This window comes from Apodemus sylvaticus, chromosome 2 (genome assembly GCF_947179515.1).
Source record: "Apodemus sylvaticus chromosome 2, mApoSyl1.1, whole genome shotgun sequence".
In the NCBI taxonomy this organism is placed as follows: domain Eukaryota; kingdom Metazoa; phylum Chordata; class Mammalia; order Rodentia; family Muridae; genus Apodemus; species Apodemus sylvaticus.
In genome coordinates this window covers 120,072,601-120,088,968 of record NC_067473.1, presented here as the reverse complement: position 1 = coordinate 120,088,968, position 16,368 = coordinate 120,072,601, and the positions used below count along the sequence as shown (strand labels likewise).

At 41.2% G+C, this 16,368-nt stretch overlaps 1 protein-coding gene across 1 annotated transcript; it reads left to right on the top strand.

Annotated features, from left to right (window-relative positions):
* The first annotated feature begins 10,614 nt into the window (after positions 1-10,614).
* Positions 10,615-11,547, top strand: LOC127678938 (vomeronasal type-1 receptor 90-like). Its single transcript, XM_052174301.1, has one exon. The coding sequence runs from the start codon at positions 10,615-10,617 to the stop codon at positions 11,545-11,547; it is 933 nt and encodes a 310-aa protein (XP_052030261.1).
* Positions 11,548-16,368: the final 4,821 nt, after the last annotated feature.

The window sequence follows — 16,368 nt, the reverse complement described above, 5'->3', positions numbered from 1 at the left end:
AAATCATTTGAAATGTAAATAAATTATATCGAATAATAATAAAAAAAATAATTTTCTCAGTAAAAAAAAAAAACAGGAACTGGTTCTTTGAAAAAATCAACAAGATAGATAAACCCTTAGCCATACTAACCAAAGGGCACAGAGACAGTATCCAAATTAACAAAATTAGAAATGAAAAGGGAGATATAACAACAGAAACTGAGAAAATTCAAAAAATTACCAGATCCTACTACAAAAGCCTAAACTCAACACAACTGGAAAATCTGGAGAAAATGAGATTCCAATCCTGTGTCCTGAGTTCCCTTAGTGATGGCCTGTGATGTGTAAAGATGCTGAGATAAACCTTTTTCTACCAAACTTGGAGAGACATTAATTTGTTTCAACTTATAATCTATAGATCATTAGTGAGGAAAGCCAGGGTAGGAGCAGAAGCAGGAACTGAAACAGAAACAACAGAAGGCTGCCTACTGGCTTTCTACGCCCTGGCTCCCTTAGCTACCTTTCTTATTGAAGACCCCTCAGGTGATTCTAAACTGTATCAAGTTGACAATTTAAGGTAACTAGTTTTTATTTGGTTGTCTTCAGAGCATGTTTGCAAGGCCCCCTCAAATAGCATATAGAGAGATGCAGCATGTAGTAAGCCACCTTTGATCATTGCCATTACAAGATGGCGCCGACCGGATGCAGCTCCCTGGTGGTAAACAACTTTAATACATGCGCAGTATGCTGTATATGTTATCACACTTATATGCTAATGAAGAATTCACTTAGTTCACCTATTAGGAAGCGGCGCACTACCTATCTTCTGCAGACGAGGCTGAAAGGCTATATAAGGGTGGCAGGGAGAGGGCTCGGGGCCCCAGAAAGAAGAAGAAAGAAAAAGTCCTGAATAAAGCGTTGCAGAGAAGAACCTGGTCCTATTGCGTCTTTCCTTGCGGGTTGAGGGTTGGGCGCAAGAACTGGTGACACATACGGGGACAGCCTTCTAAATACATACATTCTCTAGTGTGAAGTATTTTTATTAATTTGTATGATTTAATGATTTTAAGCACAAGTACATTGAGCACATATAAATTTTAGCAATATGAACATCTGACTTTCAGCACATAATGAATGCTATGTCCCTTTCATAGGGTTCTCAAGATTCAAAAGATTCCATAATTTTGCAAACAATGTAATTAAGGCAGGCACTAATCATGTATGAGGCTTTTGTGATGAAATTTAGGAAGCAAAAGCCTGTTACTTACTATCCCATCATGAAAGCCCACTGGCACAAGGCTTAGAATTTTTAAAAAGCTGGATGGAAAACTACTCACAATCCTGAACTGCCCTAAGGGGTTAAACATTCAATAGCTTCACAGATCTTATTTTTAAAAAAAAAGCACTTATTTATCCCTAACATGCAATACTGCAGATTCAAGTTAAACTTATCTGTCAACAGCAGTCTGCTGTTTCCTGCTTGGAGATGAAATGAAGCAACTCTTCTGCTTATGAAGAGAAACCTGTCTTAATATTGATTTAGTACAAGAACAAGTGTTCTGCTAGTAAGTTTTTATCAGTGTGACACAGGCTAGGGTCATATGGAAAGACAGAACTTCAATCCTCCACCAGATTGTCTAGTGAGCAAGTCTGTGGGATATTTTCTTGATTAATGGTTGATGTGGTAGGGCCCATTCACTGTGGGTGGTGCATCTTGGGCAGGTGGTATATGAGAGCAAGCCATCAGAAGCAGCAGTAAGCAAGCAATGTTCTTTGATGTCCTCTGCTTCAGTTCCTGCCTCAAGGTTCCACCATGGGTTTCTGTCCTGAGTTCCCTCAGTGATAGCCTGTGATGTGTAAAGATGCTGAGATAAACCTTTTTCTACCATGTTGTTTCTGGTCATGGCTTTATCACAAAAGAAAGAAACTAGGACACCTGAGACTGCAGAAGCTGACCAAACATAGCAGTGTGGAAGGACTCTGTCATTCTTACTGTCCCTGTCCTCTGGGGTCCAATCCTGTTTTTGAGATGTGGGCAAGATCTGATGATGTCCCATAGACCCAGAACCAACGGCAAAGCCAGGGAGGGCTTGAAGGAAATTCAGATGCCTCACCTGGGGGACTCCTCCTCTCCTTTTTATCCTACTTTCTATTCCTAAAATGTAAGCTAAATCTCCTCTCCTGGCCCACAGGGAGAAGCTATTGGTTTTTTTATTAAGCTATATAGTACACGTACACAGATTCCTCCTCCTACATAAAAGACCCAAAGAACATTTTTGGCCCTGTAAAGTTCCACAAAGGAGCAGGATACACAACTAAATCTGTGCAGCTTTCCTGTGTAGTGATAACAAACCTGTTGAGAAATAATCCTATTCACAAGACTCTAATGTAAATGAATAATTCAATAGGTAACTTGCCTTGGATTAAATCCAACCAAGTAAGTAGGTGAATTACACAATAACAAATTTTAAACACTGAATAAAGAAAACCCTAGAAGACAGAAAGGACTCCTCGTGCTCCTGGAGCGACATGATTGATGTTGCATAAACGGATCTGCTATCAAAAGCCATTCACAGACTAAATGCAACCCCCATCAGAATTCCAAAGCCGCTCTTCATAGAAACAGGAAATATACCCAAAGATTTATATGAAACACAAAAGATTATGCACAGTTAATATTTATTTTGGATATCATGGGCTGGAGATAATTCTCATCCGTTAAGATCACGGGCCACATATACCCAGAGGATTCCCCAGCATGTAATAAGGATACATGTTCCACTATGTTTATAGCAGCCCTATTTATAATAACCAGAAGCTGGAAAGAACACAGGTATCCCTCAACAGAAGAATGGATGCAAAAAAATGTGGTATATCTACACAATGGAGTACTATTCAGCCATTAGAAACAATGTATTCATGAAATTCTTAGGCAAATGGATGGAGCTAGAGAACATCATACTAAGTGAGGTAACCCAGTCTCAAAAGATCAATCATGGTATGCACTCACTAATAAGTGGATATTAGCTTGGAAAACTGGAATATGCAAAACATAATCCACACTTCAAATAAGGTACAAGAAGAACGGAGTGGCCCCTAGTTCTGGAAAGACCCAGTGTAGCAGTATAAGACAAAACCAGAACAGGGAAGTGGGAAGGGATGGGTGGGAGAACAGAGGGAGGGAAGGGGGCTTATGTGACTTTTGGGGAGTGGGGAACCAGAAAAGGGGAAATCATTTGAAATGTAAATAAAAAATATATCGAATAAAATTTAAAAAAAAAAAGATCACGGGCCACTTTTGGAGGGATTCCAGTTCATTTCCTAGCATCTGTGTAGGGGCTGTCAGACGTATGTGATTCTAGCTCTGGAAGATCCAGCACCTGCTTCTGAACACATCAGGCACAAAACAGGCATACAGTGAACTTAAATACATACAGGCAAAATGCTCATAAAAATATTTTAAATTGGTTTTTAAAAACTCAGAGAAATAAAAATTCAGCAAGGTGGATTCATCTGCACAGAGTCACAGAGTAAGTCCATTTTGAATCAGAAATGTGTGCTTGTATCTCTTTATCAAAGAGGAGTCTGTTCCTCTAGATAACAGTGACTTCATAAAGCAGTGGAGACAAGGGCCACCTCCTCTTCCAGGCCAACATCTTTATCACACCAGCCCCCATGTTCTTTCAGAGAACTTGGTGGCAATGGCCTGTGCATGAGATTAGGACAGAAGCACAGCACACTCAGGGAAGAGATGGCCATGGGATGAACATTTTCTAATGCCCTCCATGCTGTGTCCTTCCTCTGCCCCAGCTGAGTTATGCCTGTTGTACCAACATTAAAATGCAAATGGATCCACTGTGCATCTTCACACTTCCCCCTTAGCATGAGTTGGGTATTTATTAATGGGTGTTTTGCCTTTCCTCTGAGAGTGCCACTCCCCCAGGTGCCTTGTGTAGAATCTTAGACAGTAGATGTTGTTGCAAGATATTTCCTATCCATTCACATTGAGGCAGTGAGAGGCCAGTGATTGGAGGTGAGAAAAGAGGAGGAGCTAAGAGAAGGGAGGGGAGGAGAGAGAGGAGAGGCTCAAGGGACCAGATGTGAGGAGCATAGAGGGAGACACGGATATCCAGATGACTTCAGATGTATTTCTTGAGTTTTTGAGAGGTTAGAAATATTGGGATAAGATTTTATCATTGTAAATTGACATGAAATTGGGAGTTTCTTATACATAAATTTATTTGGCTAACTATTCAAGTTTAAGATTCATGCTTTACTGGACACTTGGAAGGAGTGGTGCAGAGGCCTGGTGGGGCAGTACTCTTTATTAATTATTACACACTACAAGATGTTATGGTCTTGATTTTTTAACATATGTTTAGTTTCTTAAGTCTCCAGTCCTCTCTGGAAGTAGCTAATCTTTCATGCTTTGCTCCTGTGTGAACTCTTGACATATTGAGAGCAGGTATTATAAAATGCTATTTTGTAATTCTGAGACCCAAAAACAGGAGTAGGCCACCCTGGATGATCGGATTCTCTTCTGAGTATGGTCCATAATTCCATTTGTCAGGATCTTTATATTATTGTATGTAAAGTATCGAGGAGGTGAAAGCAAAATTGCATGTCATTTCTGTCCATACAGATGTTAAGACTTCCTGACTCCATCAGTGAGGAGGAAGCTGGCCACTCAAGCTCCCTGGGAAGGAGGATCCAGTTCAGGGCTGGCCTCAGGCACAGTTATGTTCAAACTGCCTAGGATTGCACAGCCCCAAACTCCAACACCTTCCTTTACTTCGGTATTTTCTTTAAATTCATTTTTACTGTTTACTAAGAACTGGAAAACTGAAAGTCACAGAGCACAGAACCAAGACTTCTTGGATACAGGTTCTCCATGTGTTCAAGGACCCTGGAAGAAGCAGCCTGTCACTCACAGTGTAGATTTAATCAGAAACATTGGACGCTCAAGGAATAGACCAGGGGTCTCACTGTTAAGCAGATGAATTATGTAATAGAAGGTCAGTTAGCACTCTCTGGGTCTGAGGGGAAAATAAGCAAGTTGGAGTTAGGTCACACTGTGGCCCGATCCATTGCGCAGGTGTGGCAAAGAAGCTCAGAAAAAAGTTTGGGCCCAGATCTCCCAGGACGGTTGTTATCCAACAGAGTAGAGTCAACTCGACAGGTAAAATGTTCCAGTGGGATCCCACATGTCCCTGCTCTCCAGGGGGAACTTGTCACTGACAGCCACTAAAATTACACGCTGCAAAGATATGTTAAAGACTTCCTTCATCTAAGTCTGGAGGATCTCCTCAGGCTCAGAGTCCTTCCCTGCCATGTGCATCTGGGTAAGTGCTCTGCACTCAAATGCAGAACCAGAAGGTGGATGAGACCCAGGCAGGCCGTGGGAGGAAGAACTCGGGGGCTGCAGGGAGAGTTTCAGTGTCTGCAGAGGAGACACTGAGCTCTGACGGCCCCACAGCACAGAGGAATGTGTTCTGCATAAAGTGCATTTTCTTCCCAGGATATTCATTTCCTTAAGGTTGTAAAATTACTTAATTTTTTAATAAGATGTGGGTTAATTTCAATTTCTCTTTCTGACCTAACTACAAAATTTACTTCTTTCATCCTTAAGTTGTATGGTATAATTTCGAGAGGTTTACAGAAGTGATCCTTTGCCTCTTGAATGGAAGTGGTGTATTTCTTTCATATATACACAAATACATGTGTATTTTAATTTTGCTTAATTTTGCTTCTGTTGATTATGTACCATAAAAGGAATATTGTTGATATACTGGCTTCTATAGTGTGAATACTTAGAAGTTTTAAAAGCCTTTGAAAAAGAAATGATTTGTGTGTTCAAACCTCACCTAACAGTGCTGCTTGCTGACCTTATTGACTGGAATCTTCTTAAGAGCCTTTCCATTCCCTGTTTAACTTCACAAATGATGTCAGCCCTTAGCCTCTCTCTGCCTGGTAGGAGCAGTCACTGTGGTGATGAGGCTACAGGGCATGGATTGTTACTAAACAGTGAACATGGTCCTAATGGACACAATATTTGTGCTCATTAATGGTTTCTATGTTCTAATCATTGAATAAATAGCCTTTATTTATTTTATTTTTCTGATATTAGAACTGTCCAACAAATGCACTTGGAGGGAGGTCACAGCTGCTTAGCAGCAAAGCCAAACCTTTCATGAATCCTCACTGGGTGATGAGGGAAGTGGATTATGTGAGTTGGTGACTAGGGTCTGTGGGACATTCTTCTAGGTCTTCTTGTTTCTCTGTGTAAAAAGTACACTTTCTTTCTACTGACTTTTATGGAAAGGGTTTTTTTCTTTTTACAAATAGTGGTTATTACAAACATTGTAACGGCAGGTGTGACCGTAAGCTGAACTTCACAATCCTATCAATGTACAAAAGCTTTGGACAATTCAGCGTTAGCCGCCAGTCCCTCGTCAAACCTTCCCAGGGTGTTGCCTTCACTGTGGTGGCAGCCCTGCCGACCTTGTGTCCCTACTTTCTTATGGTGCAGAGTAGCACCATAAGAAAGGCAAGGGCTGCGTTTTAACTGAAGCCAAAATCCATCCACATAGAGTGCAGCCACATCCCTCAGGCCTTTTGCGTAGTTTTGCTTCAATTTACAGAAGGTGGTGATGGTGTGACATCCTGCTGTTGATCCATATGATAATGACAAACCAAAGGCCTTTCTGGGTGTGAGTCTGGACATGAGTTGTAAATGTGGAGAAATTACGCTATGCCATCTCATGACGCAGAAACAGTTATGCTTGAACCCATGCTGCAGATAAGGAAGCACCCTGCCCTCCAGGCTTCACTCTGGATTCTGCCCTCGGGAAAGGTCATAAAAGACCAACTCAGCAGGGTCTGTGCAGGGCCTTTGCAATCTTGCTCTGCTCTCTGCTTCTTTCCAGACTGATGAATCAAATCCATTGTCTACAAAATGTGTCACTAGGTTGGGGCCATTTAATGGTTCCGTGTCTTACAGGATTGCCAGGATTTGGCCAATCACAGGACACCACACTGTGTAACTAAAGGGACTGCTTCTTGATATGTGTGTTGGGATGGGACTTTTAGCACCACTTTGTTCCTGAGATTGAACCTTCAATGTTCTCACCAAGTGCAGATTTTTTTTTTATGCTTCTTTCCCCATATTGGGCATACTTTCTAATCTGCCAGCTTAGCCACACCTCCATCCCAGTGCACAAAATTCACAGCTGCGTGTTATTCAGATGGACCATTTCAGAAACTCGAAGGCAGAAGAGTGGGATCTCTCCATGTGTAAAGTGTAGTGTCAGTTCAGGACAAGCAGCTATATAAGAGCCACTTCAGCAATTCAGGAGGCAAACCACACATACATATAAAATAAAAATAAGGCACTAAGTTTTTTATTTTAAGTAATGCATTGGCTTGGAAGTCACTATATGCCTTTCTTTAAATGATCCATGATATTTACATATATGAGCCATGTTTACCTGAGGAACATGATTGCCCATCCAGTTGTCTAGTGAGATATTTTTCTGTAGCCTCTCCTGATGCTGCATCGAGGAAGGTGAGCTGTCACTTATGATGCCATCAAAATGTGTCTGAGGAAAGTGTCTCTGGAGAAAATGTCTAGTTTCTCCCATGTTGTTCCATCTGTAGATTTAACCTACAGAAAAAGCTTTGCAGTGGTTTAAAGTAATTATAAAATAAACTTGCAAATCATGGTCATTATCATAAGTTCTCAGCACCCAAGAAACTCTTTCCTTTAATGCCTGTGGGGGCAGTTAGCCACTTCGCACTAAAGATTGTAGCACCCAGCACTTTTGATTCCCAGGTAACTAAAGCTTGGCGTTGTATGAGGTTTATATTAATAGGTCTGTAAACCTTATGTAAAAGATCAGAGAGCCTGTTTTCACAGACTGATGCAAAGGGAAGCAGTATCAGAATGGTTTTCAATATTCATTATCTCACACAGATCTGAAGTTACTCTTAAGATATTACCATGCATAATATATGCAATCAAGACATTATCAATATGTATCTTACCTTTTATTAAACAAAAGTACTAAAATATATGCATACTACATATACATAGCAGTGTCACAGAGATGGTAGTGTGTCCTAGTGACCAACTGTGACCTGGAACAGATGGAGGCCTTTGATTGACATCTTTGCTTTTTATGGGAGCAAAAGCCACATGCACTGAACCAGTGGCTGGAGAAGAGAATGTCCTGTTGATTGGTGGTGGTTACTAGGGAAAGATAGGCTTTTCCTTATAGAGATGCACATTTTTGATTTCAGACAAATATACTGTCTGGTATCAGTCATTGTGGAAACTGACAAAGTCGATTACACAAAATAGTGAGAAGAATGGTGGTCAGTCAAGGCCAGAAAGAGTGCATGGGTCAGGACTGAGAGAAGGTAGATACAGATCAGATAGCTGTGTGGAGACATAGTGCTTGCCTTAGAGCCCTGCAGCATAGCTGTAGTGCACACCAACTGCTTCTACGTTTCAAAAGAATCTGCAAAATTGAAGATTTCAAACCCAGAGAAATGACAGTATTTGAGAAGGAGGAAATAATCCTGACTCAGTCAGAGCAGAGCCTTGACACTGTACCCTTCATCTAAGTGCAAATATATGCAAATTAAACTGTAAGAGAAACCCGCATGTCAAGATTTTGTCCAAGTTCTGAATCTTTGAATAGTATAACATGTTTGTGAACACTAAACACATTGGTCTTCTCTGAGTAACTGACAGAGCCATAAAGTTGAGGACACAGCGGAAGCTGCAGAACATCAAGTGGCCTTCACAAACCCTCACTGTCTGACCAGACTCCTTTCCCATGTGCAACTAGAATACTACACAGCAACATGCTCTTCCTGTTTAGAAAATTTGAATGAAAGCATAAACCTGTACCTTAAACTGTTTTTAGCTCGCTTATTTTAAGTGTATGAGTGTTATGTCTGCATATATGTCAAAGCACCACGTATGTGCAGTGCTCACAGAGGACAGAAGAAGACATATAAACATGTATTTTAATCTTTTAAAAATCTTATTTTATGTGTGGTTTGTCTGCATGTGTGGCGGTGTACCACATGAATGCAATGCCCAAGAGGCCAGAAGAGGGTGTCAGATCCCTGGGACTGGAGTTACAGACAATTGGGAGATCCAAATGTGTAAAGGGGCTCAAACCTGGTCCTCTGCAAGAGCAGCCAGTGCTCTTAGCCACTGAGTCATCCCTCTAGCCCCAACATGTTATTTTATAAGAAACATTCTTTCAAATATTTCAAGTATAAATTAAGATTTACTTACTTTTATTTTTTTAATTATGTGTGTGCAATATATGCACGTGAGTGTAGGTGTCAGAGAAGCCTGAAGAGGTCATTGACGCCCTGGCTCAGGTGGTTGTGAGCAGATGACTTAGGTGCTAGGAACTGAATTCAGCTGATGTGACCTGATAGCTGCTTTGGATTTCTGACTCACTTCTTACTGATGGACCTGAAAGTGTACGCCAGATAGATGCTTTCCTCCCTTATGCCAATTTTGGTTTTGGTTTTGTTTTTGTTTTACATTTAATTTTTATTTAGATGTTCAGCACAACGCCACATCTTTTTTTTATTTTTTATTCAATATATTCTTTATTTACATTTCAAATAATTTCCCCTTTCATGGATCCCCCCTTCCTGAAAGTCCCATAAGCCCTCTTCCCTCCTCCTGTTCCCCAATCCAGGGCTTCCCACTTCCTCGTCCTGGTATTCCCCTACACTGCTGTACTGAGCCTTTCCAGGACCAGGGCCTCTCCTTCCTTCTTTTTGGGAATCATTTGATATGTGAATTGCTTCTTGGGTATTCCGAGCTTCTGGGCTAATATTCACTTATCAATAAGTGTGTTCTTTTGTGATTGGGTCACCTCACTCAGGATAACTTTCTCCAGATCCACCCACTTGCCTAAGAATTTCATGAATTCATTGTTTTTAATTGCTAAGTAGTATTCCACAGTGTAAATTTACCACATTTTCTGTATCCATTCCTCCATTTTGGTTAGGGTGTTTTACCAAAGCAAGAGAAGCAAAATGGGGAAGCATCCCATTTGAAATAATCAAAACTTGCCAGGAATTGATGGCACATGCCTTTAATCCCAGCACTTAGGAGGCAGAAGCAGGCAGATTTCTGAGTTCCAGGACAGTCAGAGCTATACAGAGAAACCCTGTCTCAAAAAAAAAAAAAAGGAAAAAGAAGGAAAAAGAAAAAAGAAAAAAAGAAATAATCAAAACTTATGAAACTCTTACTATACCTGACAAGATGACAAAAACCAGCCAGGAATCACAGGTCCCCTGAGACCCCAAAATGGAGCAATAGTAGGGAAGTGTTTCTGTAATATGTCATCATTTTAATGTACAGGGAGCTTTAGGCACCAAGGGAGCACATCTACAGGTTCATAATCCAGCCATGACTGACAATGAAGGGGTATTGGTCCTCAGTCAAACTTGAGTACTAAGTGGTGAACTGAGCTGGGTCCATTAGTATTCCTAAAGGCAATACTTGTGTTGGGTACCAGCGATACTGTGATTATCTGTGATGAAGACTTTCTGTTGCATTTCTCCTCAGATATTTACTCTAGTTCCTTGTCCCATACAATGAGAAGAATCAAGATACTGTGTGGAGTTGTTGACCTACAAAATGTATTTTTCTTTGAAGTAGGCATTGGGATCTCATTCAACAGTATCCTCTTCCTCTTCCACATCCTTCAGTTCCTTCTTGAGCGCAGGCTCCGGACCACTGACCTGATCGTCAGTCTCTTGGCCCTCATCCACCTTGGGATGCTGTCAGTCATGGGATTCACAGCTGTTGACATTTTTGCATCTCAGAATGTGTGGAATGACATCAAGTGCAAATCCCTTACCCACTTGCACAGGCTTTTGAGGGGTCTCTCTCTTTGTGCTACCTGTCTTCTGAGTGTCCTCCAGGCTATCACCCTTAGCCCCAGAAACTCCTGTTTGGCAAAGTTCAAATATAAATCCCCACAGCACAGCCTGTGTTCCCTTCTTGTGCTGTGGGCCTTCTATATGTCCTGTGGCGCTCACTTCTCCTTCTCCACTGTCGCTGACTACAACTTCTCTTCACTTGGTCTCATATTTGTCACTGAATCCTGCATTATTTTACCTATGGGTTATATCACCAGGCACTTATTTTCCATACTGAGGATATTTCGGGATGTGTCCTTCATAGGTCTCATGGTCCTCTCCAGTGGGTACATGGTAGCTCTCTTGTGCAGGCACAGGAAGCAGGCCCAGCATCTTCACAGCACCAGCCTTTCTCCAACGGCATCCCCAGAGCAAAGGGCCACCAGGACCATCCTGCTACTCATGAGCTTCTTTGTGTTGATGTACTGTTTGGACTGCATCATATCTGCCTCCAGACTTATATACAACAGTGGCCCAATCCGCCACAATATTCAGATGATGATCACCAATAGCTATGCCGCCCTCAGCCCTTTGCTGTTAATAGTTACCAAAAAACAAATTAGTCAGTTTTTAAAGTCCTTAGTAGGAAGGAAAGTAGATGCTTAACTATTGAGGAGAGGCAGGCGCACTGAAGAAGACAACATGCTAGCTGCCAAATGGTGAACCCTAGCCTAATCCTCACGGAATTCTCAATAAATTAATACATGATCATGCTTTGTTAAACCTGCTTCCTTTCAAATGTGGATTACCAGCATCTGCAGATATTTAAGACAAATGTCTTTATGTGCATTTCTGCTCAGTGTCAGTCAGGGACACCTGTGACACTTTCACAGATTAGGGCCCCTCGTGCACTTATCAGTAAGCTAGTGTATATAGCACATTTTACTAAGCCAATCATCTCAAACACTTTGTTTTCTACCTAATTAAATATGTAAACATTACCACAAATTAGCACATCATTCTTTTATAGTTATACAAAAATAACTGATACAAAGTCTCAGATGCTTGCTTGTTCATAGTAGCAGCACTTAACAACAGCCAAGACAGAAACAATTCTCTGACTATAAGCAGATGAATGTACCAACCACATGCAGCACTTATATACCATGGACTATTACTCAACTTAAGCAGGAAGGAAAGCCAGGGGTAGATCCACCACAGATGAACCTAGAATACACACTTCACATGAGATGTCAGTCACAACATGACAATCATTCTATATATCAGCATCTAGAGGGAGGAACTGATAGTACTATAATATCTCAAGACAGAAAAATACAGGGGCTTAGGAAAGGGCACAGTGGGGAATTCTTAATTGGTGTAGAATGACCATTCAGAAAGAAAAAAAACCCGATCTTCTGAAACCAAATGAAAGGCTGTAGGGTTGCAGAGGTATCTGGAGGTTTGGGGGGATAACAGTGTTTGCTGCACATGCATCTCAAGACTGAATTTGAATCTTCAACACTAATGTAAAAGCCATGCAAGGTGCAAGCTCTTGCAATCCCAACACTGAGAGGGCAGAGACAGGTAGGACTGTAAAGCTCATTGACCATCCAGCCTAGCCAGACTGACAAGGCTCAGGTTCAGTGAAGCATTTGCCAATGAAGCCTGAGGACCTTAGCTAGAGTACCCAGACCCCACATGAATCCAGACATAGAAGTGCCTGTCTGAACCCATTGCTGCTATAGTGAGATGGGAAGCAGAGAAGGGAGTATCCCTAGAAGCTATGGGCCAACTAAACTGAAGTACACAGCAGAGAACAACAAAAGCACTGTGCCTACTTCCTGGGCCAAGGCTACCTGATATGGCTTCAGGGAATTAAACCAGGACAGTTAGAGGGGCCACAAAATGTTATTGAAACCAATCAAACTTTTTATACCCATATCAAAAGCAAAATATAGTAGAAATTTCCAGGATCAATACAGTTGTTGTTGCCATGATACACTGATGTTTACAAGCAATACAAGGTATCCTGGGGTAGAATTTGATGTGCTTAGGTTACACCTCTCCAGAAGGTGAAGATCAAAAGCTTGGACCTTCCTTTTTGATGGTGGAGAGGCATGGTGACTTGCTTCCACAGAATAAAGCAGGAAGAGGGAGATGGCAAAACCATGGAGGATGAACCAGACAGACAAACTTGACCAAATGAAGGAAGGTAGTCACAGAGTTGGCATGTGGCTATCACATAATCCCTCTTATGACTTCACTTCTGCTTGTTCCTTGCAAGTCATCTAATGAAGGGGCTTTTTCATCCCATTTTTGTCTCCACTCAGAAACTAGGCCATAAACCATCTGCTCTAGCAGGAGACCCCAAAGTCCAGGAACAAGACAATAAAATCCCCCATTTAAGGAACAGCCTAAAGATAACCACATGAATGGATGATATCTTCTCTCAGGAGAGGCCATCTGTGCTGGGCAGCCCATCCTGTGGCTAATCATTCATGATGCAGTAATGCAGCCCATCTGGGGTATCCTGGCACCCATCAATGAGATTTTAGATTACCTAACACTAACAATATAATAATAAAATGTTTACCTATCTTAAGCCTAATTCACTTTGCTTCTGTAGCTGATCTGCCTGCCTGAGTTGTTCTGAGGCTGGAAGCTGCAGCCTCCAGTTTAGCATCTCATAGTAAAGCAGCAGGATCAATACAGGAGGAAAACAGGGGGCTAAGGTCAAATAGTCTTTGTTCTATCTCTGCAGGAACTGCCTGAAGTCATAGGAAGAGAAGGGAGAGGGAGGCCTAGCTCTGCTCTTTGTTCTCAGAACTTGTATGTCTTTCAGAGTGTGATCACATGGTAAAAAGTGGACTACAAGTTTTACACATAAATTCAGGCCATAAATTGAATACGGTTTACAAAAGAGAATGTCCACATGTGAAGCCACCAAGAGTAATTATCTGGATAAATATTCATCACTTGTTACTAGCTCTACAGGTTCATGGAGAATTAAAGACCATAACTAAGTAATCCTTGAAGTTTTGTATAGATAAATCCAGTCAATATTTTATCTTGTGTCCTTACACCTGTAGTAAATCCTTAGCTGATTTTTTATGACCTTTGGTTAATGGTTTTACAACCTCTTAGAATGTGCTCTAGGTTTTAGATGTGTTTGCTATCTCAGAAGTAATGAACTCATGACACTTGAAGACTGGCAGTGTTCACGTTGAAGTTTTGATATCAGAAAAGATTTAATAGTAGTCCCATTATAAAAGCAACATGAGTGTCTTTGTCTGGGTCACCATTTTGAAGCAGTGGTGATCCCTGCATGCTGGTTGTTTCTGCAGAATAAACACTCTTTGTTCTTACATACTGTTTGAGTCTGAGGCCTTCCTTCAGTGATTCTTGGTGCTAACAGTCAGTTGTGGGTTGCCCTGATGCTGTTTACATTCTGATGTTAGTATTCCTTCCTCAAGAGGGGCTGATCCCTGACAAGCATCACATACTCAAGTGATCTTATGTGAACCTTTTCCCCATTTTAACTGGACAAATAAAGGCTAGAGATCATGATTGGGCAGTGGAAGGAAAAGGTGGGCTGGGAAGTCTTAGAAAGGGGGGCAGGTAGAAGGAGGAGGAGAAGGAAGGAGAGAGGACAGAGGAAGAAGAGGAAGCAAAGATGGAGCAGAACCACATGGCCAGGAGAACTGCAAGTAGCAAAGAGTCTCATAGTTGGAGAATAAGTTAGTATAGTGCTGGATCTGCCCAATCTAGGTATATAACTTATAAATATAATAACTGGATTGTGTGTGTTTTATACAGGCTTATTGGGGTTGAAAATTATTGCAACAAATTGGCACACCCTACATCAGGGTTAGAACCCAACTCAAATAACCTGAGATAAAAGTCCCTACACACAGTGTGAATGACTAGGGCTGCAATTTAGGGCTACAGAAGTGTAGCTTGAACACTGACGAGAGGCTTCCTTCCCAAGCCCCAGGAAGCAGCCAGGAGCAGCACTCCAGCCCAAGCAGGGACTTGGGCCACATGGTGGTGAAATATGATTGGGGTTTCATGAGCCTAGGGAAGCTGGGGGACCCTGGAGCTTAACTTCCTGCAGTGTAGCCTTCTACAGTGGACTGATCAGGCATCTATGCACAAGAGAGCCTTCCATGCTCATTTATAGGCATAGCACAGCTAGATCCACTCTACCAACTGAGATGGGTGTCTGTGACTCAAACAAAGGAAGAGTGACCCAGAAGTGAACTTCAGTGTCCTATGTCAAATAGCAGAAGAGGACAGAGGTACAAGAAGCTCCAGATCAGGTAATAAGAATTATAAATTGACTACACACACACACACACACACACACACACACACACATACATATACGTATACATACACATGTAATTAAGATACTTAAAGATGAGAAACATAATAAATACCTTTTGTGTTTTATGGGATGATATTTTGAACAGTTTGACAGGAATGCATTTAAAGGAAATTGTCATGTTGTCAGCTATTATTATTAAAATGTTTACTATCTTAGTTTATCATATCTTTTCAAAGGCAGGACCCTAGATAGAAAATTTCAAGACTGAGAAAAGGTATTAGAGGAAACACTGCTACAAAAGGTACAGGAATTTATAGGTCAAGATAAGTGACAGAGAGAAGAAAATGAATATTGGAGGCAGGAGCTGGAAAAGATGCTAGACCAAAGAATACAACAGCTCACAGATAAGACTGATGGGCAGAGAGAAAATAATGAGGATTGGAAGCAAGGCTTGAAGGAGAACCTCTTAAAATTAACCAATCATGTGAAAATTCTTTGTTTAGCTCTGTGTCCCATTTTTTAATAGGGTTGTTTGGCTCTCTGGAGTCTAACTTCTTGAGTTCTTTTTATATATTGGATATTAGCCCTCTGTCTTTGTAGGGTTGGTGAAGATCTTTTCCCAATATGTTGGTTGCCATTTTGTCCAATTGACAGTGTCTTTCCCTTACAGAAACTTTGTAATTTTATGAGGTCCCATTCTTGATCTTAGAGCATAAGCTATTGATGTTCTGTTCAGGAAATTTTCCCCTGTGTCCATGTGCTCAATGCTCTCCCCCATTTTCTTTTCTATTAGTTTCAGTGTGTCTGGCTTTATGTGGATGTCCTTGATCCACTTGGACTTCAGTTTAGTACAAGGAGATAAGAATAGCTCTATTTGCATTTTTCTGCATGCTGACCTCCAGTTGAACCAGCACCATTGGTTTAAAAGGCTATCTTTTTTCTACTGGATGGTTTTAGCTCTTTTGTCAAAGATCAAGAGACCATAAGTGTACGTGTTCATTCCTGAGTCTTCAATTCTATTCCATTGATCTACCTGTTTGTCAGTGTACCAATACCATGAAGTTTTTAACATTAAAAACTCTGTAGTACTGCTTGAGGTCTGGGATACTGATTCCCCCAGAAGTTCTTTTACTGTTACGAATAGTTGTAGCTATCCT